The sequence below is a fragment of the Giraffa tippelskirchi genome, chromosome 13, assembly GCF_054371585.1.
Source record: "Giraffa tippelskirchi isolate mGirTip1 chromosome 13, T2T-mGirTip1v1.2.pri, whole genome shotgun sequence".
NCBI classification, from domain to species: Eukaryota; Metazoa; Chordata; class Mammalia; order Artiodactyla; family Giraffidae; genus Giraffa; species Giraffa tippelskirchi.
In genome coordinates this window covers 29,793,982-29,813,851 of record NC_137287.1, presented here as the reverse complement: position 1 = coordinate 29,813,851, position 19,870 = coordinate 29,793,982, and the positions used below count along the sequence as shown (strand labels likewise).

At 47.9% G+C, this 19,870-nt stretch overlaps 1 protein-coding gene and 1 long non-coding RNA gene across 3 annotated transcripts in view; one reads left to right on the top strand and one right to left on the bottom strand.

Moving 5' to 3' along the window:
* The window catches only part of LOC145533282 (uncharacterized), a 62,402-nt gene extending 52,809 nt beyond the window's left edge, over positions 1–9,593 (bottom strand). The window contains exons 1-2 of the long non-coding RNA XR_014073974.1: positions 9,530–9,593; positions 4,426–4,665 (exon numbers count right to left, since the gene is read on the bottom strand). This is a non-coding gene — a long non-coding RNA (uncharacterized LOC145533282). The remainder of the gene's footprint in view (positions 1–4,425; positions 4,666–9,529) is intronic.
* Positions 9,594–17,577: 7,984 nt separating this feature from the next.
* Positions 17,578–19,870, top strand: part of SHISA9 (shisa family member 9) — a 345,697-nt gene continuing 343,404 nt past the window's right edge. For both annotated transcript variants that reach the window (XM_081560357.1, XM_081560356.1), the window contains exon 1: positions 17,578–18,140. In XM_081560357.1, coding sequence (XP_081416483.1) covers positions 17,578–18,140 — 563 coding nt within the window. The remainder of the gene's footprint in view (positions 18,141–19,870) is intronic.

The following is a 19,870-nucleotide window of genomic DNA, read 5'->3' as shown; positions in this document are numbered from 1 at the left end:
AATATCCCTCTTAAGTAGCACTGCCTAAAGGTAACCAAATTTTAGTGGCCTATCCTATTTATTTATTCTACTATTTATTTAGCCAGTCTTCTATTTATGGACATTTATGTTGTTTCCAATTTTTCACTAATACAATGTTACAATAAACTTTTTTTGTCTATGTCTTATATACAAGGATACTAGTATCTTGTGCACAAAAACAGATTCCTTAAAGGAGAATTGTTGATTGAAAAGATACAAGCACCCCAGTGTTCATAGCTGCATTATTTACAACAGCCAAGACATGGATGCTAAATGTCCATCCACAGATGAATGGATAAAGAATATATATGATCACATACAGACACACACAATGGACTATTACCCTGAAGATGGGCTCTGAAGAGTGAGTAGGATGTCCCAGGAAAAGGGTATAATTCATCGGCTTTTCCTACCTTCACAATGTTGTACAACCATCATAGTTCTCTAGTTTCAGAACAGTTTCATCACTTCAAAAAGAGAATCATTGTTAACCACTTTTGTGTGGTACTGAGAGAGCGTCCCCTGCTTGTTGGGTGTTTCGGGGGAGGAACAACATACATTTTGAGTAGAAAGGATCCTTGTTGAGATTAGGTTCTGATAATTTTTTTTCTTCCGTGTTACAGAGTTTCCAGGACTTCATGGGCTCCCTTTAGCACTTGGAGACTTGCCAAATGTGCTATTCCTTTAAAAGAATCCCTACTGGCCTGAATAATTTAAAACCCTGGGCTGGGATCTTGGGTGAAGACACATGGTTCACTCTTACATTTCCTTCCACGCTTCTAGCTTCGTCTTCCATTTCATTCTAACATGTTGCCCCACGAACCATGTGTTCCTTGGCTCCATTGCTTTCTTCAAAGTGTTATCTCTGTCCAAGATACACTTTCCCTGGGACATCCTACTCATTCTTCAAAGCCCATCTTCAAGATCACCCCCTCTGTGAAGTCTTCCTTGATATTTATCCCTTTTTCCATTTGTACCCAGAGGACATTGTTTAAACCTCTTCTTTCAGATGATATGCTACTGGAATGACTTAACTGTGTATCTGTCTTTCTCCATCTCATTGTGAACTTTCTGATGGTAGAGACATTGCTCTCTTCATCTCTGAGTTGCCCCATACCTCCTAGCATAATACATGTTTACTGAACTGGATTTGAACCAGGGAATACATTAATATGAATTTTGATAATATTTTATTTTAAAAAGTTATCTCAGGGAAAAAAATGATTTATATTACTGAGCTAAAAAATATCTGCCTTTAGGGTTCTTCTGGATGAAGCAAACCAAAATCTATTTAGATTAACTTAGGTGTAAATGGGCCTTTATTTATTTTTTTAGGTGTTTCATTTATATTTATTAATTTAGTCCTTCGGTACAATTCTTACAAATTCTCATTTTACAGATGAGGAAACCTCATCACAGGTGAGTTAGAGAGGTCTTCAGAGGTCACAGAACTAGTAAACCCAGGATCTAGCTCAAGGGTCTTGGCTGCACACCCCCATGCCATGTCCCTCCAGGTGATTGTGTGTGTGTGTGTGTGTGTGTGTGTGTGTGCTCAGTTATGTCTCTTTGTGACCCCATGGAGTGTGTGTGTGTGTGTGTGTGTGTGTGTGTGTGTGTGTGTGTGCTCAGTTATGTCTCTTTGTGACCCCATGGAATGTAGCCCACCAGGCTCCTCTGTCCATGGGATTTCCCAGGCAAGAATACTGGAGTGGGTTGGCATTTCCTTCTCTAGAGGTAAGTGGGCTTTTAAAGAAAGATAAAAAACCCATAAAATTCCAAGAAAAACTGGAAATTTAATTTTCAAAAGGAAAGGAGCTGGGGTGGTACCAAAAAGTCAGACATGACTGAGTGACTGAACAATAACAACAGGGTAGTACCAGGGATCTAGAACAACGAGAATTTATGAAACTTTTGGCTGGTGATTATTTTTTTTCTTTCAACGAATGATTATTGAGCACCTGTTGTATGCTAGAATGGTGGCAGACACCAGGCATGCAGCAGTGAACAAGACTGTCACAATCTCTGTCCTCATACTACTTTCAGTCTAGTTGCTAAGCATTAATATAATGGGCCTTTTCACCTTCATTCTCCCTCAGTCCACATCTCTTAGTTCAAGTTCTTGAGGGGGACTCTAACTGACTTTAGGCAGGTTTATCATTGATTGGATCCTTCTGGTCAGTCGTCTGGGGCCACCTCTGACCAGGTTGCAGAGGGTGGGAAAGCAGGGACTCTTCTCTGGAGAGGGTCAAGGGCTGGTTAGGCACTCAAATGTGCCTCTTGTAAAAAAAACAAATCATCCCTTATTCTACATGATTTGCAAATATGTTGCTTATGATTCATTTTCTAACCTTTAAGGCATCTGATTCCAAAGATGACTCTAATAAAGAAAAAGCCATTTCACATTATGATGGGAATATCTTAGGTGGCTGGGGGAAGCTGGCACAATTACTGCTTTAATTTGAAAGTTCTGCCCAAGCAATTAGCTCTGTTGGTGAATTTTTGGAGTTGGGACCTTGGAGAGCACCAAATTCTGCTGACCTGTTTTCCAGAGGAAAAAACTGAGACCTGAAGAAGGGAAATCATTTGATTAAGATCAAGGATCTGTGAGCATAGAGGCGTTAGGAATGGAACTCAGAAGGCTGCTGTTGTTGAGATGTCTGATGATCTTCTCTTTCCATCTACCCTCATCCATTCCTCCTCTTTTTCTTTGCTTTTAGATTTCTGTGTTTATGTGTGTGTGGCTGCACCTACCTGGCATTGAGATCTTAGTTCCTCAACTGAACCTGTATCCCCTGTAGTGGAAGGGTGGCTTCTTAACCACTGGACCGCCAGGGAAGTTCCCATTAAACACACTTTGATTACTTTTCTTAAATAGGTAAAGTGCACGGAAGGTTTAAAAAACAGCACACAGAGGAATTCCCTGGTGGCCCAGTGGTTAAGAATCTCGCTTCCAGTGCAGGGGATGGAAGTTTGATCCCATGGACTGTAACTAAGACCCAATACAGCTGAATAACTAAATATTAAAATAAAATAAAAGATAAAACAGTACACAAAAGTATAAGGAGGAGAGTAAATTGTCCCTCCTTTCTAGTTCCTATCCTTAGAGGTCACTGCTGTTTCTAGTGTATCTTTCCAGAAATGGTTCATATATTCTAACAATAAGTGTGTTTTTATTTTTGCCTTGCTTTTTTTTACCCTGTCTTGAAAAATTTTGTGTATAAATATATATTTAATATATATATTATATTTTATATGTTTAAATATAATTTATGTATTTAAATAATTTAATATATACAATATATATTAATTTATATATTTAACATACTGGAGATCAGTAAGGCATAAATGTACAAGCAGAAGCAGGAAATGAGTCAGAAGAGATTAGGAGAAATAGAAATCCCTATTGATCATGAGGTGGGGTGGAGGTGGGAGTTAATGCTGGATTTCCCATTATGTTGAGATGGCATTTGAATTATTTTACTCAAGTTACAAAGGGCATGGTGGCCCTGGTAAGCAATAGGATTTGGAAGAGGACCTCCTCGGGGTAGCACTTAGGTTTCCCAGGCAGTTTCCCTGTTCCTCTGGACCTTCCTATTTGATCTCTGTCCTGTATGGGTGGCTAAGCTGGTTACAGCCTCTGAAGATACTCTTGAGCATCAGAGTTGGTACAGCTGATATTAATGGAGGAGATTGCTCTTTTGCCTTTGGTCAATATTTGGAGCCTAGGCAGCTCATCACCAAGCCCTCCTGAGTCCACCCACGCATTCAATTAGTCCTCTGCCATGACATTAGATTATGTACGTATGTGTTAGTTGCTCAGTTGTGTTTGACTCTTTGTGACCCCATGGACTGTAGCCCCCCAGGCTCTTCTGTCATTGGAATTCTCCAGGTAAGAATACCGGAGTGGGTATCTATTCCCTTCTCTAGGGGATCTTCCTGACCCAGGGACTGAACTCAGGTCTCCTGCATTACACGCAGATTCTTTACGGTCTGAGCCACCAAGGAAGCCCCTAGATTACTGTCTTTCTACTTTTCTCCTGGAATGAAGCAAATGACTGCCTACTTCCAGCACTGATTCTCCTGGTCTGTTCTCCAAGGAGCAGGCAGAGCTATCCTTCAAAAATGCAAACCTTGATCAGGTCACACCTGCTTCAAGGCCACCCTAATGCCCTCAGGTTAAAATTCAACCTGTCCACCAAATCCTGTTAGACCTGGACCTTGGCTACCTCTCAGCCTTAGCCTCCACCCGCTCCCTGCCTTCCTGTCTTCTTGCCTGGGTCTCTAATGAGCGACCCTTGTCTGGAACTCAGTGTTGGCGTGACTGCCTGTATTAGTTTCCTCTTACTGATGTAACAAATTACTGCAAACTTAATGTTTTAAAAGAAGAAAAATGTATTCTCTTACATTTCTGGAGGCCAGAAGTCCAAACTGAGTCTTAATGAGCGAAAATCAAGGTGTCAGCAGAACTGATTCCTTTCGGCGGCTCCAGGGGGAGAATCTATTCTTTGCCTTTTCCTCTCCGAGTGTCCTTTCTCAGCTTCCTGGACTTGTGGATCCTTCCTTCCTCTTCAAAGAGCACTACTCCAGTGCTCCAGTCGTCACATTTCGGTTCCCTTTTCTGTAGTCAAATCTTCCTCCGTCTCCCTTTTATAAGAACATTGCTGATTACATTGAAGGCCCATTTGGATAATCCAGGGTAATTGCTGTATCTCAAGATCCTTAACTTAATTACATCCACAAAGTCCCTTTTGCTAAGTACTGAGTTTCAGGGTCGGGTAGAACTTGGATAGGTAACATGGTCCTTGGCACAAAGTGATCATTCAATAGAGAATTGTTAAGTGAATGAAAGGCAGTTGGATTCAAGATGAGGACATAGGGAGTTGGATATCTTTGGATGCCATTATTCAGCCCACCACCATATCTTCTTGAATGCCAGGATACAGTAAATGTATTAAACCTTCTCCTGCTTCCCACAGGATGCTATACTTTTCCAGCTGTAGCATCTGTTATATGCATGTAATGATCTGTGAGGCAAGGACTGGTTATATACTCACCAATTCTCTTACCTCCTCTGAGAGCATAGGGAGACTACATTTCTCAGCCTCCTTTGTGCTTAAGTTGGGACCATGGGAGCGAGTTCAGCTAATGGAATACAGTGGGAATGATGTGTGCCCCATTCAGGCATGGCTGTAAGTTGCCTCCCTCAATCCTTCTGCTCTTTCATCCACATGCATGGCTCCACATGGTATCCACATGGCTTAGGGTAAATGATTTCAGGATGGTGGAGCTACATGATGGGAGAAACTGTGATTCCTAAGTCATCATTTACTACAGATCTTGGGCTTGTGTTTTATAGCAGATGTCCTATCCTGACTAATAAATTTGTTCTCTTGTTTCTTTTCTTTACCAAAATATAGGCTGTATCTTATTTCCTCTTGTACCCCTTGTCCTTAGCACAGCTCTTGGAACAAAGTGATCATTCAATAAAGGATTGTTAAATGAATGAGAGGCAGTTGGATTCAAGATGAGGACACAGAGGGTTAGGTGACACCAGGGGGAAGTGTAATTGTCACTGTGAGAAATGAGGTCTGAACTGAAGCCATGACAATGGGGATGAAAGGAGAGGAAGGACCTGGTATTTGTTTAGGAGGAAGGACTGACAGAATGTGGTGATTAACAGGACACGGAAGTTGAAATAAAGGATGGCATCAAAGACCTTCCACTTTACCAGTTTGGACACATGGCTGGACATTAATGCACTGAAATTTCAAATGTCCAAGTTCACTTCAGTCACTCAGTCATGTCCGACTCTTTGTGACCTCATGGACTTTAGCATGCCAGGCTTCCCTGTCCATCACCAACTCCTGGAGCTTGCTCAAACTCATGTCCATTGAGTCGGTGATGCCACACAACCATCTCATCCTCTGTCGCCCCCTTCTCCTCCTGCCTTCAATCTTTCCCAGCATCAGGGTCTTTTCCAATGAGTCAGCTCTTCACAGCAGGTGGCCAAAGTATTGGAGCTTCAGCTTCAGCATCAGTCCTTCCAATGAATATTCAGGACTGATTTCCTTTCGGATTGACTGGTTTCATCTCCTTGCAGTCCAAGGGACTCTCAAGAGTCTTCTCCAACACCACAATTCAAAAGCATCAATTCTTTGGCTCTGAATATGTAGGTGAAAACACAGCTCTATGTGACTGTTGCTTCTTTGTGTATATGTGTGTGTGTTAGTCACCTAGTTGTGTCCAACTCTTTGTGACCCCATGGACTATAGCCCACCAGGCTCCTCTGTCCATGGGATTCTCCAGGCAAGAATACTGGAGTGGATTGCCATTTCCTTCTCCAGGGGATCTTCCTGACCCAGGAATCGAACCCAGGTCTCCTGCATTGCAGGCAGATTCTTTACCATATGAGCTGTAGGGAAGTCCCTTCTGTTGCTTCTTTGGCTGCAGCAAAATTCATGTATATAGGTTTCTCCTTGAATATTGTTGGCTAGGCAAGCTTGGTGATATGGAGATTTTGTTTGTTGGTTTTGGCTGTGCCACTTGGCATGTGAGATCTTAGGTCCCTGAGCAAGGAAGGAAACTGTGCCTCCTGCAGTGGAAGAATGGAGTTCTAACTGCTGGACCACCAGGGAATTCCTAGATATGGAGCTTTTTATTCTACTGTGGTTGGTAGTAATGGGATTTGAGGTAAGTGGTGGTCTGAATGTTTGTGTCCCTAACATATCCATAGGTTGAGATCAAAATGCTCAATGTGATGTATTAGAATGTGGGGTCTGTGGGAAGTGTTTAAGTCACAAGCCTGACACCCTCACAATGGGAATGTAGCTTTTATAAATAAGACCCCACAGGGATCCCCTACCTCTTCTACCATGTGAGGATACAATGAAAAGGTGCTGGCTATGAACAAGGAAGAGGACTAACCAGAACGTGACCATGCTCTTGCCTTGATCTTAGACTCCCCAGCCTCCAGAGTATGAGAAATAACTTTGTCTTGTCTATAAATCATCAAATCTATGGTATTTCATTATAGCAGCCCAAACAGGGGCCTTCCCTGGTGGCTCAGTGGGAAAGAACCCACCTGCCAATACCAGAGACATAAGAGGCCCCTGTTCAATCCCTGGGTCGGGAAGATTCTCTGGAGAAGGAAATGGCAACCCACTACAGTATTCTTGCCTGGGAAATCCCATGGGCAGAGGAGTCTGGTGGGCTACAGTCCACGGGGTCACAAAGAGTCGGATGAGACTTAGCGACTAAACAATAACAACAAAGCCCAAACAGACTAGGAGAGCTGCTACAAAAAATGGCTGCTGTCATTCACACATCCTTGTGTGCAGGTCCCTCTTCAGTGTGACTTTTTACAGCTTTTCGCATAAAGAGAAGAAGTCTATTTCTCTGCTTCCTTGAATAGGGACTGGTTTTATGGCTTGCTTTGAGCTAACAGAATGTGGCAGAAGTGATGGTGTGATTTTTCCAACTTGGGTCTCAACTGGGCTTTCATGCTTTCTCTCAAATTCTAGGAAGCCTGCCCAGACACCATGTGAAATACCCTGGGCTAGCCTGATGGTGTATAATGAACCTCATGGGGTAGAGTGGAGCTGACCCAGCTGAAGGCTGTCCCAGACCAACCAGCACCCTGGTGACCTGGCAGTTAACAGCAAATCCGTGAGTGAGCCCAGCCAAGACCAGAAGAATCATCCAGTTGAAGCCAACCTAAAAGTTTCCACTGCACAGAACTATCAGCTAAACAAATATTACTTGTTTTAAGCCACTGTTTGGGGATAATTTGTTACATGTTAAAGACCGATACAATCTCGTTTATAGGCATTTATCTGAGCAGAGAGATATGGGCCTGAGGACTATACAGTCGGGGCGTTATCACCTAGTCTCAGTTGATTCCTAGGGATAAACCTAGTTATTTTAATATAGCTAGCAGGAAAATTCATGACCCCCCAAACCTATTTTGGTTTCACAGTAGAGTTGGAGGGACTTCAATTATTCAGATACTTGCTTCAACATACCACTTTACTTGTAAATGGAAGCTACTGTGATGTTTTAAAATTAGTCCCAGACTCTGGGATTTCATCTATAGTAAAATAACCAAAAATTGGGAAGGGTAGGTTTGCCAATTTTTCTCTGGTAGGAAATATTTTTAAAAATAACACACACATACACACTAAATGGGCTTCCCTTGTGGCTCAGACAGTAAAGAATCTGCTTGCAATGCAGGGGACCCAGATTTGATCCCTGGGTTGGGAAGATCCTTTGGAGAAGGGGATGGCTACCTACTCCAGTATTCTTGCCTGAAGAATTCCATGGACAGAGGAGCCTGGCGGCCTACAGTCCATGGAGTGGCAAAGAGTCAGATACAACTGAGTGACTAACAATTCCACTTTCACAGACTAAATGGAAACTAATGTGGAGTAAGGCCAACATACTTTACTTTAGAAAGTAAATTGTAATACAAAAATAATATATAACAATTAAAATATGTGTTTTTTTGAACACTTATTTCATCAGTCTTACTTTTTCTCAGTTTTCTAAATGGCCCAGTGAAAACCTCAACACATATTGGTATTATTCTTCAGACTAGCTTTTGAGAAGTACTCCCCGTCCCTCTGTTTTCTGGTTGCATTGCTAGGCATGAAGGATCTTAGTTCCCTGGTCAGAGATCGAACCCATCCCTGCAGTGGAAGGGCGGCATCTTAACTACTGGATCACCAGGGAAGTCCTGAGAACTACTTTTAAAGAACATCTACCAAAATTTTTCCTGCGACATTTCTGAGAATGCTTAGAAACATTTAACTTAAATTAACATTCTCAAATGTCACCACCTCTGGGAAGTCCTCCTTTTCTGTGTTGGTGGAGCTAAACGTCCTCTTCTAAGTTTCTGTAAGATTGACCTCTGAGAAATGGAGTATTTCCTGCCATATCAGTAACCAAAGGATGTCACAGTCATCAAGAATTGCAGCCATCATGGATGGTGAGCGGGTAAGCCCTGAAGGATCTCAGGAAGGAAAGAATACCTGCCATTTAGCAGCCATCAGATGGCAGCCACTCCCTACAGTGAGCCCTGAGGAACTCAGGATGTGGAAACACAGGAAACTGGCCTATCAAAGGAATGATTTCAGTGAGCCAGACTCTTGCATCTTCCCATACATAGAAAAGCGCTAAATTCCTTAACTTGGGATACCTGGTTTCAATTTACAATAATCTTTTAAGATTTAGACTACCTCCCTTTTTGCAAAACTTTACTATATAACCTACACCTACTGCCACCCACCCCCACCCCCACCCCCACCCCCACCCGGCCAGGGTTACTTGAGATGTTGCCTCCTGGGCTTGAAGTCCTAAATTCCCATCAAATAAAACATAATTCTCAACTTTTAGGTTGTGAATATTTTTTAAGTCAACACCTCTGTTTCTGCTGGAGTTGCATAACCTATATACAGGACTGGTTATATAATCGGTGGATTAAACCACAGACCCCCAACAGGAAGAGACATACCTTGCATTTCTGGAGGAAGGTGTCTCTCTTCCTTACCACCTCAGCCTGAGGAAGATTTTTCCCCGCCCAGCAACAGGCTCAGCCAATGAGAACTGTCCAAACTCAGCCAATAGGAAGCCAGCACCACCCTGGACTCTCTGGATCCTCCATGGGCACTTTTGCTGCATGGAATGTGGTGCTACTGTTAAAGAACCCACCTGCCAATGCGGGAGACATAAGACACGCGGGTCGATCCGTGGGTGAGGAAGATCCCCTGAAGGGGGAAACAGCAACCCACTCTAGTATTCTTGCCTGGAGACTCCCATGGACAGAGGGGCCTGGCCGGCTACAGTCCATGGGGTCACAGAGGCCGACAGGACTGAAGTGACTGAGTAGCCTTTGTCTGCTGGACTTACACAGAACGTTCGCTTAATGCCACACTGCAATTCTCTGATATTCACAAATTAACCCATTTTGCTGGTAAAATAAATGGCAGTGTTATTTTCAAGGCCAATATCAGGTTCCATTCATTGTGCTTTATCACTCTGCACAAAGTATGGAGTGTCTATAACAGGTCTGAGGAGAGGCACCGTTCTTATCCCCATTTATAGGTGAGGAAACTGAGGCTTAGAGGGCCTAAGTGATTTGAGATCATCAACCTCATTTGAGAAACTGCTGGGATTTAAATATAAACAAGGTTCAGTGCTTTTTTTTTTGTCCCCAGGGGATGTTTTTTGTAAACCATTTTTGGTTGTCATACCTGAGCCCTGGTGGCTCAGATGGTATAGAATCTGCCTGCAGTGCAGGAGACCTGGGTTCGATCCCTGTGTCTGGAAGATCTCCTGGTGAAGGGAATGGCAAGCCACTCCAGGGAAGAATAATTCCATGGACAGAGGAGCCTGGCAGGCTATATAGTCCATGGGGTCTCACAGAGTTGTGCACAACTGAGGGACTAACACTTTCACTTCTCAACTGGGAGGTACTTTTGACCTCCAGTGGGTAGAATCCAGGGATGCTGCTAAACATCCTACAGAGAGTAAATTAACCATTCCAGTCATCAGTGCTGAAGCTGAGAAACTCTGTCCTGATACCAAGTTTCCTCAGTTCTGGTTTTCAGTACCAGCCACTTCATATTCTTTTCTTTATTTGTATTTTATTAATAAAATTTTTATTATATTTATTACTTTTCTTAAATTGACTTTAAATTGATATACTTGAAAGAACTACACCTTAAACATTGAAGCCATGTGTTTGATGTGACATCATTTTTTTCCCTGATATACACTGAAATAAATATGCCAATGAAAAAATGTTGCCTGTGTATCAGTAAACAAAGGATGTTGCCACCATCAAGCCACTATAGCTGCCCACTTCTAAGCTTTTAGCCATGGCATTCACCTGCAAGGGTGCACCCAGAGGGAATTCAGGATTCAGAAAAGCAGGATACTGGCCCCAGATAGCTGAGGTGCACATCAAATGAATGATTTCAGTGAGCCCAGACTGTTGCCAAAACCTTGGCTCCCTGTTCACTGATGCCAAATAGAAATACAGAGACAGATTTTGGAGGAAATAGAAGAGTAGCTTTATTATCTTTGCCAGATGAAAAGGGAAACACAGCGAGCTAGTGCCTCAAGAACCGTGCTCCCTCTTTCTCCGGGATAGGGAGAGGTTTTATATCCTCTTGAAGGTCTTGCTTTTTTTTTTTTTTTTTTTCTTACAAAGTTTCAAAACAGTTACAGCTGGCATTAGACAACTCACAGCCGGGTCTTGTGTCCCTGAAGTTATCGGCCCGTGACCTGCATGTAGGGGAAAAGTGTGACAGGTGCAGAGCATCACCTATATGGAGAAAGAGAGTAGTTAGCTTTGTGAAGGACAAGTCCAGCTACAAGTGTTTGTTTGTTTGTAGTAACAGCTAAAGAATAACAAAGATTGTTTAACTCTTGTAGGGTGGTTTGACTAGTATGTACCAAAGGCTGTTCACCCATTTCTGTTTTTGCTGCAACAAATGCCCCTCTGTTAATTAGTCCCTCCGTATCAATGGAGGAAAGCAAACCGGTATTATTCCTGTCTGGCTGAAGACTAAAACTTCAGTTTTGCTCCATTTGACAAATGTCAGCTGTCTGCCCCAGGGGTCCATTTATCTCCTACATCAAGAGTCTTGTATTTTCTCAGACACAGAAAGGCGCTAAATTCATTAACTTGAGATATCTGATTTTCTTTAATTAACAGTAATTTTTGTATGTTCCGATGGTTGCAGAAACCAGTAATTGAGAAACCAAGCACCATATTTGGAGAGTTGGAGAACTCAGGTTTATTACGCTGGTGGGCCCAGAGGAGTGAACACTCCAAGCTCTGAGCCCCGAACAGAGGGATTACAGAGTTTTTATAGACAGACTATAGTGGGCAACACTAGCTGCTAATAGGCTGGTTTAAACTAAGGGGTTTCACGCGCGTGTGTGGGAATAGCAGTCAAGACAGGGAGGGGGATGCCTGACCTTTACACGAACAGGCATGATTAAGCAGGATTGCAGGGGCTGGGCAGTTGCAAAGATCAGGACAAGGGTGAGTGAGATAAGCTCCAGTTCCCAGTATTGTAAATCCCCACTTTCTGAGACTACGTGACCTACATAATCCAGACTTTGCAAGCAGCAAGCTGAGTTACAGAGGCAGAAGGAGCAGGAGGTTATGTAAAATTTTAACTTTTCCTCTTCACGATAACCTGGCCTTTGTTGCAAAACTCCTGTATATCCAGCTTCCCTCCTTACCTCTTCGAAGCGGTCCCTCAGAGTGAGCTGAGAGTCCTGTCTTCCTGTCTTCCTGACTTGAAGTCCTTAGAATGTCCACCAAATAAAATGTAATTCTCAACTTTTTAGGTTGTGCATTTTTTTCCAGCCAACAAATATAAAACTATTAAAAATCTTTGTTGGGGGAACTTCCCTAGTGGTCCAGGGTTTAAGACCCCATGCTTCCACAGTAGGGGGCACGGGTTGATGCCTAGTAGGGGAACTAAGATCCCACGTGCCCCATGGTGCGTTCAAAAAATAAAAACAAGTAAATAAAAATATGCTAAAGTCACTTAAAATTTTTAAAAATCTTGGTTGGAGTACCGCCAAAAGTCATCTCACACACTACCTCCGGTCTGAAAGAACAATATTGCAGACCTACTTTTCTTCTTCTAATAAAACTTCTAATCTTTTCAAAACAAGAGAATGAAATATATCAAATCAGTATGTTACTTGAAACTGGCAGGGTGTTAGTTACACTTTGGCTTCTGTTGGAGAAGGTCATAGAGAGGATATGACCACCCGTTGACCTGAGAGCTAGACCTGGGCAATGAGAGGCTCCTGACTCTCCTTGGCCCTTGAAATGTACATTTCACCCACTTTTCCCACACTAGGAGCTGTTCCAAGGATACAAAAGTCTAAATAAACGGTTAAGGCTGGCAGACAGGTGCAGATCTATTCCTCTTGCAGCCACTCAAGACAAACTCATCTGTAAATTCCCTTGTTTATTAATCCTGCTAATCTGAAGTGGCTGCCTCTTTCTCCTGTCTTCTCTCTCCGGAGATGGGACAGTTTGGAATTTCACCTGGGAAGCTCCCTGAGGATTTAAACCAACAGCTTCTGTTTCAATGACTTCTTATCTTTTTTTTTTTTCTTTCTCAAGGCAAACAGTTGCTTAGAGACTACTTTGAAACCCCAAGGCACCGGGTGAGGACAATTAACAAAGAACTCCTGAGAGTGAGGACCACTGCACAAATCATCTGATTTGCTGAGCTGCTTTTGGACGTGAGTTACAAGTCCTGGTAAGCGAGCATCCTTCATTACAAGTCCTGGTAAGTGAACATCCTTCCTTACAATGCTACCTCCACCAATTGTTGGAGGGGGGTGGGGCACAGTTGCATTCTCAATGTTGCACACACATTGCAGCCTGACAGCAGTAAGGCTGGAGCAAGTGAGATTCTTCTTCAGATATTAAAAGCCCCTGTGTTGTAAATAATAATGTCATCATCTCTTTCATAGAAAGCGCTTTCATTAAGAGCTACGTTTTAATTTCAACACATTTGCATGAATTCATTCGGGTAGTGGTAGGGGGTGGTGTTTAATAACGATTTTTCATCTTCCATGAACTTGCCAGGTGTTTTAATTAGGAAGTTTATAAATGCTCCCCACCCCTCATCCCCAGAAACCCTGAAAGAAGTATCTTCTCAATCACATGTTCCAAATGGGGGCATGTTCCCAATAATCACACATCTGGTAGGAAGTAGTGAATCTATTTCCTGAGTTGACATACCCAGAGGAAATCGACTTTTTTCCCTCTGAGAAGTAAAATGAAGATGATTTCCCTCTCCTCTAAGTATTTTTTCCAATTCTTAGGAAATAGGCTCGGGCAGTATTCCAGGGGACACTGACAGCCAAGGCAGGCGGGAGCAGGAAGGGAATTTGGTTGGGGCAAAGCTTACAAGGCTTCAGGTTTGGACTGTGGCAAATAAGCCACGCAGAGTGAATTAGGTCTGCTTCTTCCCAAAGCCGTTTCCTGCACTCTCTTTGTCACAAACAGGGGGCAGTCTCTGTTAATTAAAGCCGGCAGCAGCCTCCAGAGCCGGTCTCCTCTGAGGATCGGACTCAAATGTCCTGGTGACAGGCATTATTTTGCAGCGATTGGAGGCTGCTTTTGAAATGGACTTTTCAGTCTAGATTTCGTCTCTTTTTGCTAAGCTTTTTCTTTTTCTTTTTTTAATCAAGTTTAGGAATGCCTTCAAACCTCTTTTGCGGGAAGGTGTCTGTGATCCAGCCTTCTGTTGGAATCTTGCCCTCAGCCCTGATGTTTGCTGGGAAGTGTCACATGGGGTGCGGTGGGGTAGGATGGCAAGAGACCTGGGATTAGGGGCCCGGCGCTCTGCATCCAGCTCTGAATTTCCCATTTGCTGGCTGTGTGACCTTGGACAAAGCCCTTAACCTCTCTGAGCCTCACCTTCCTGGACTGAAGCAAATGTGTTGGAGCAGCCTTTCTCAACTCTAAATTCTCATGTGAAAATATTTCAAACCCTCTGCACGTCTATCTCAGCCCTAAGAGTTTCTTTCCTCTCTTAAAGACAGGGTGTTACATCAAAGATCTTAATTAGTTCATTAAAACAGCCTGTAGGTATTTGGGGGGGCTTCTGCAGTGGCTCAGTGGTAAAGAATCTGCTTGCCAATGCAGGAGATTGCAGTTTCATCCCTGGTCTAGGAAAATCCCCTGGAGGAGGAAGTGGCAACCCACTCCCATATTCTTGCCTGGGAAATCCCATGGACAGAGGAGCCTGGTGGGCTACAGTCTTTGGGCAAGAGTTGGACATGACTTAGCGACTAAACAACAACAGCAACGTATTTTTAAAGTATTTCCCACATCCACATTGTTCTAGATGCTGGGGGACTCTTGCCAGAGTCAAAGCCTTTTCTAGCCTGGGCTTTATATTTCAATGTGGTATGACAGTAAAAAAAAAGAAATAATAATATACTGCCAGGTGGATGGAGGGTGTGGAGGCCTATTTTAGGAAGGCGCTACCTGCAGTGGTTAGAACATAGGCTCCTGAGTCAAATTTCTTGGGTCAAATGTCAACAGCAGCACTTCTTCGTTATGCTTCCTTGGGCACCTGGTTTAATTGCTTTGGGCCTCAGTCTCTCCCTCTGTTGTGTGGGCTTGGAAAAATTACCTAACGGGGCGGGGGGGGGGGGCGGTTAAATGAGATCAGTCACTCAACAGTTCAGCAAATATTCCCAGATTGTCTGCTACATTGAAGGCACTGCTTTAAGCATCGTGAGGAGGTGATTTTACAACAAGCAAGCTTAGTGGTATGTTATAGGCACTGAATAAATGTCAGTTGTGGTCAGCTCACACACCAATGCCTGCATTTGCAGAGACTCACACTGTGGTGGTGGGTGTGGGTGGACACAGGTGTGGGTGGACACTGTCTTGTTTTGGGGATCCTGTTCTGATGAACACAAGGAGTTCAGACTATGCAATCTCATGCTTGTCCTGAGGGGTTTGGGATATAACACAGCCTGTAATTCATTGATTCTTCCAGGGCTGGTTCACTCCTGGATATGGCTCTATCAATATGGCCCTGGTGTGTTTTTGTTGGAATTGGGTCATTCTCTGCTAGTCTTTAGAGGGAGAGAGTAGGTGACCATTTCTTCAAAGAGAAGGCATATAGAGTGGAACCCCCTCTCCTGCTGAGAAAATTCGCAAAACAGTTCCATTAAAACCCCATGGTTTTTCAATTAAGGAGACCCCCACCCTAGTATGTCATCTTCTCTGTGGCCCAAGCTCTTGATTCTTCGGAAATGCCCTGATAAGCCCTTGACTGCAGCCAAATGGAGAAGAGGGGTGGTGGAAACATTTGCCTGCAAATCGCCTAGCCGACTGCGAAGTGTATACTTAGTTAATGCAATTAAAAAACAAAAAGCAGGGGCGTGTGGGGATCTAAATTTGGTGTAGCAGCTTTGGTACAAATCCTGTTTTAGGGGCTACCGGAGTCAAATTCAAGCCGAGGAAAGGAAGAAGTGGGAGAAATGGGAGAAGGCCGACGGCTGGCTGGAATCGGCTGATGTGAGCTAGGGCAGATTTGGAAACACTGACGACGGGAGACTTGGAGCCGAGGAAGCAAGGCCTGGTTCAGCAGCTCCGGTAAGGATATCCGGGGTAGTGGTGGGAGTCGGTGGGGACAGGGGCCAGCCGGCTCCCGGAGAACGATGCCCGAGGGCTGCAGGTACGGGAGGGCGGCCGAGGCTGGGCGCCCAGGCCTTGCGCTGCACCAGATCTGGGCGCGCAGAGGCGGCGCCGCGGTGTGGCCCTCCTGTAGAGTGCGGGGAAGGCGGCTTCGGCGATGAGGGACCAAGTGGCAGGTCCAGGGGCCTGGGAGAGAGTCCCAAGGAAAGACGTTCCGGGGCCAGGTCATCGCCTCGGCGGTGGCCACTGCCTCACCTTCCCTGCGTTTCTTTGACTTTATTTCATCCCGAGCCCCTCTCCCGGGGATGCCTACCCCGGGCACAGGCGCCCTCCTAGCTCTGTCTTGGTCCTCGCCTGGGCCCCGGGAGTCGACCCAGCCGGGCGGGGGGCGCCCTCGGGTTGGACGGCACGGCCGGGGAAAGGGCCAGGCAGCCCCCGGGCACCTGGAAGGGACGATCCTGATCAGATCGCGCCCCACTCCGTCATGGAGAGGAAGCCACCTGGTCTGTCCCTCAACCCTTCGAGACACCCCTTTCCCCGGTGGGCCGACTCGAGCCGCCGCTCCTGCGCACGCACCCGGGAAAAAGCCACGGGCGGAGCCGCCCCTGCGCCCGAACAGGTCGGAGCCGCGGCTCCCGCCCAGTGAGGGCTCGGGAGGTCCCGCCGCCGTCCCCCACCTGCCGGGAAATCCGAGCTGTGCCTTCAGCCACTGCGGCTACCGGAGCTCGCTCCCGTCCGCCTGCCAGCCCGGCTCGGCTCCGCACGCCCCCAGCCTGGCTCCCGCCCGCCCGCCGGAGTCACCTCTCCCGCGCCCCCGCCCCTCTCGAGCTCGCTCCCGCCCCCTCCCCCCCGCGCCTCCTCTGCCCGCCCTCCTCCCCCTCCCCCTTCGCTCCTGCCCTCCCTTCATTCCACAAGTGTCGCTTCGCTCTCTCCCGCGCACTTGGTGAGCTGGAGAGGAGAGCAGGGAGCCTGCGAGCGGGCGCGGGGCGGCGAGTCCCGAGCCGCCGGCCGAGGGGAGGCGCGCACCGCCCGACTCGCCCTTGCTCTCCGGCCCCCGCCTCCCCCGGGAGCCAGCCGGACCTGCACCCCGCGCTGGCCCCCGTTCCTCCTCCCCCCGCCCGGCCCGGCGCGCTCCTCCCCGGCCGGCCCCTCGGCGCGCGGCGCGCTGGAGGCGAACGCGGGCTGAGCCGAGCGCAGTGGCCGCCGACCACCGAGCGCCCCGCGCCGCTCCCTGCATGTGCGGCCCGCGGCGGCTCGCAGCCCCCGGCAGCAGCCTCGGCAGCTTCGGCCGCGCCTCGAGAGGCGGCTGCAGCGGCTCCAGCGGCGGCCGAGTGGCCGAGCCCGGGCTGGGAGACACGATGCGCCGCGTCCTCCGGCTGCTCCTCGGCTGCTTCCTCACCGAGCTGTGCGCCCGCGTGTGCCGGGCGCAGGAGCGAGCGGGGCACGGACAGCTGGCGCAGCTGGGCGGCGTGGTGGTGCTGACGGGGGGCAACCGCTCCGGGGCCGCCTCCGGAGAGGTCGGCGAGGGCGTGGGGGTCTCGGACGCGCCCCCGACCCGGGCGCCCACGCCGGACTTCTGCCGGGGCTACTTCGATGTCATGGGCCAGTGGGACCCGCCGTTCAACTGCAGCTCGGGCGACTTCATCTTTTGCTGCGGGACTTGTGGCTTCCGGTTCTGCTGCACGTTTAAGAAGCGGCGACTGAATCAGAGCACCTGCACCAACTACGACACTCCGCTCTGGCTCAACACCGGCAAGCCCCCCGCGCGCAAGGACGACCCCCTGCACGACCCCACCAAGGACAAGACCAACCTGATCGTTTACATCATCTGCGGGGTGGTGGCCGTCATGGTGCTCGTGGGCATCTTCACCAAGCTGGGGCTGGAGAAAGCGCACCGGCCCCAAAGGGAGCACATGTCCAGGTGGGCTGCCGCCCCCCGCACCCCACCCCCCGCTCCGGGCGCCGCTGTCCCTCCTCTCCCCTCCCCACCTTCCCGGAGGCAATGGCGCTCCCCCTCCACCCCGGCCTCTCTGCGTGGGGATGTCACCCGGGCAGCCAACTTGGGCTGGGAGCGCAGAGAGGGGACGGGGAGCTCAGCACAGGTGTGGATGTGTGAGTGTGTGTGGGTTAGGGGTGTCTTCCGCCCCGCCCCCACCCCGCTGTCTTGCCGCCCCCTCGCGCCGAGTATTGCAGCGGACTTGAGACACACAGCGTGGGAGCCCGTGCCTTTGGAGTCTTGGTTTTGGGGAGGGGGGGGGTCCAGCCCTCGGATTCTGCATACTAGCCTCTAGGAAAACAGGGGCCAGCGAGCCCGAAAGGGAAGGGGGGCGTGTGTGAGCCCGCGCGCGCGTGTGTGCGGCGGGGAGGGAGGGAGGCAAGGAGTGTGTGCCGCCTGCAACTCGTACGACTCGCGAAAATGTGGCGAGGGAGGTGGAGAGTGCGGGGAGGGCGAGAACAAAAGCTTTGCTCGGAGCGGCCGCCTCGCTTTCCGCCGAGCTGCCAGGTCCCTGGAATTGGGACCTCGCCCCCCCACCCCCACCCCGCATCACCCCCTCGTCCCTCTCTCCAGTCGCCACCTCTCCCTGCCGTGGGCAGCGACCTCAGCCGTGGCGCTGAGCCCCTTGCGCGGGCTGGTGTGGCCTCCTAGGGCCGGAGCCCTCTCCCAGCGTGCCTTCACCCCCCTCAGACACCCTGATTCGTCAACTTTCCCTTTTGCCTTATTCATTATGCAAGTCCCAGCACGAGCAAGTCGCAGCAGATGGGAGAAGGCATTTGGGGATTAATGGAGCTATTTGCCTTTTTTTTTTTTTTTTTTTTAAGTGTCTAAATGGATTCGCACAACCCAGTAACTTTGGAGGCGGAAGACGCAGACGGGAAGATGCAACCCCCGGCCGGGGAGAGGCCAGGGGTTGGTGTGGGGTCCTGGCTGCTGTGAGGGGAGACGGGGGCGGGTGGTGAAGAGCGCGGGGTCGCCTGCACACAGCCGATGACTGGAGAACAAGGTTTATTCTCTTCCTGTATACGTGCAACAGAGTCGCCATGTGTTCCGTCCGTCCCCCCGCCCCCCCGTCCCCAAACACACACACACACACACCCCGAACCTCCGGCTGCCTGTGCGCGCGCGTGTGTCTGCACGAGCTCCGTGTGCCTGCCTAAAAAATCTCAACAAAGAGACCCACCAAAAATAGGCGAGGAACATCACCACCACCTCACTAGTAATTATTTTCTATTTATATGCAGATTATCGGATGATTTCCGCCCCCCCCCCCCCAAGGAAGAATTTGGGGGAAGAGGTGAGGAAGTTCCTCTCGGTTTGGGTTAGCAGGCAGATGTGGATGGATGGTGAGGTCAAGAGGCACAGAAATCCCCCCGCCCCCAGGGTTTTCAAGAAAGCCTGACCTACCAAAAGAGTCAAGCGCGGCACCGCCCACCTCCTGCCACCCCAAGGTGCCAGATCGCCAACCCCACGGGCCGGTGGTTTCATGTCCCCCCGCTCCCCTCGCCAAGGGTCTGGTGTTGCCAGCGAGACTCGGAAGCAGGGTTGCGGCAGTGACTATTGCCTCGGTAGGGAAATTCACCCAGGGATGGGTAGGCTGCCTGGTAGATTTCGACTTAATTCCTCTGCTGAAATCTCCTTGGAGCCTTTGCCTT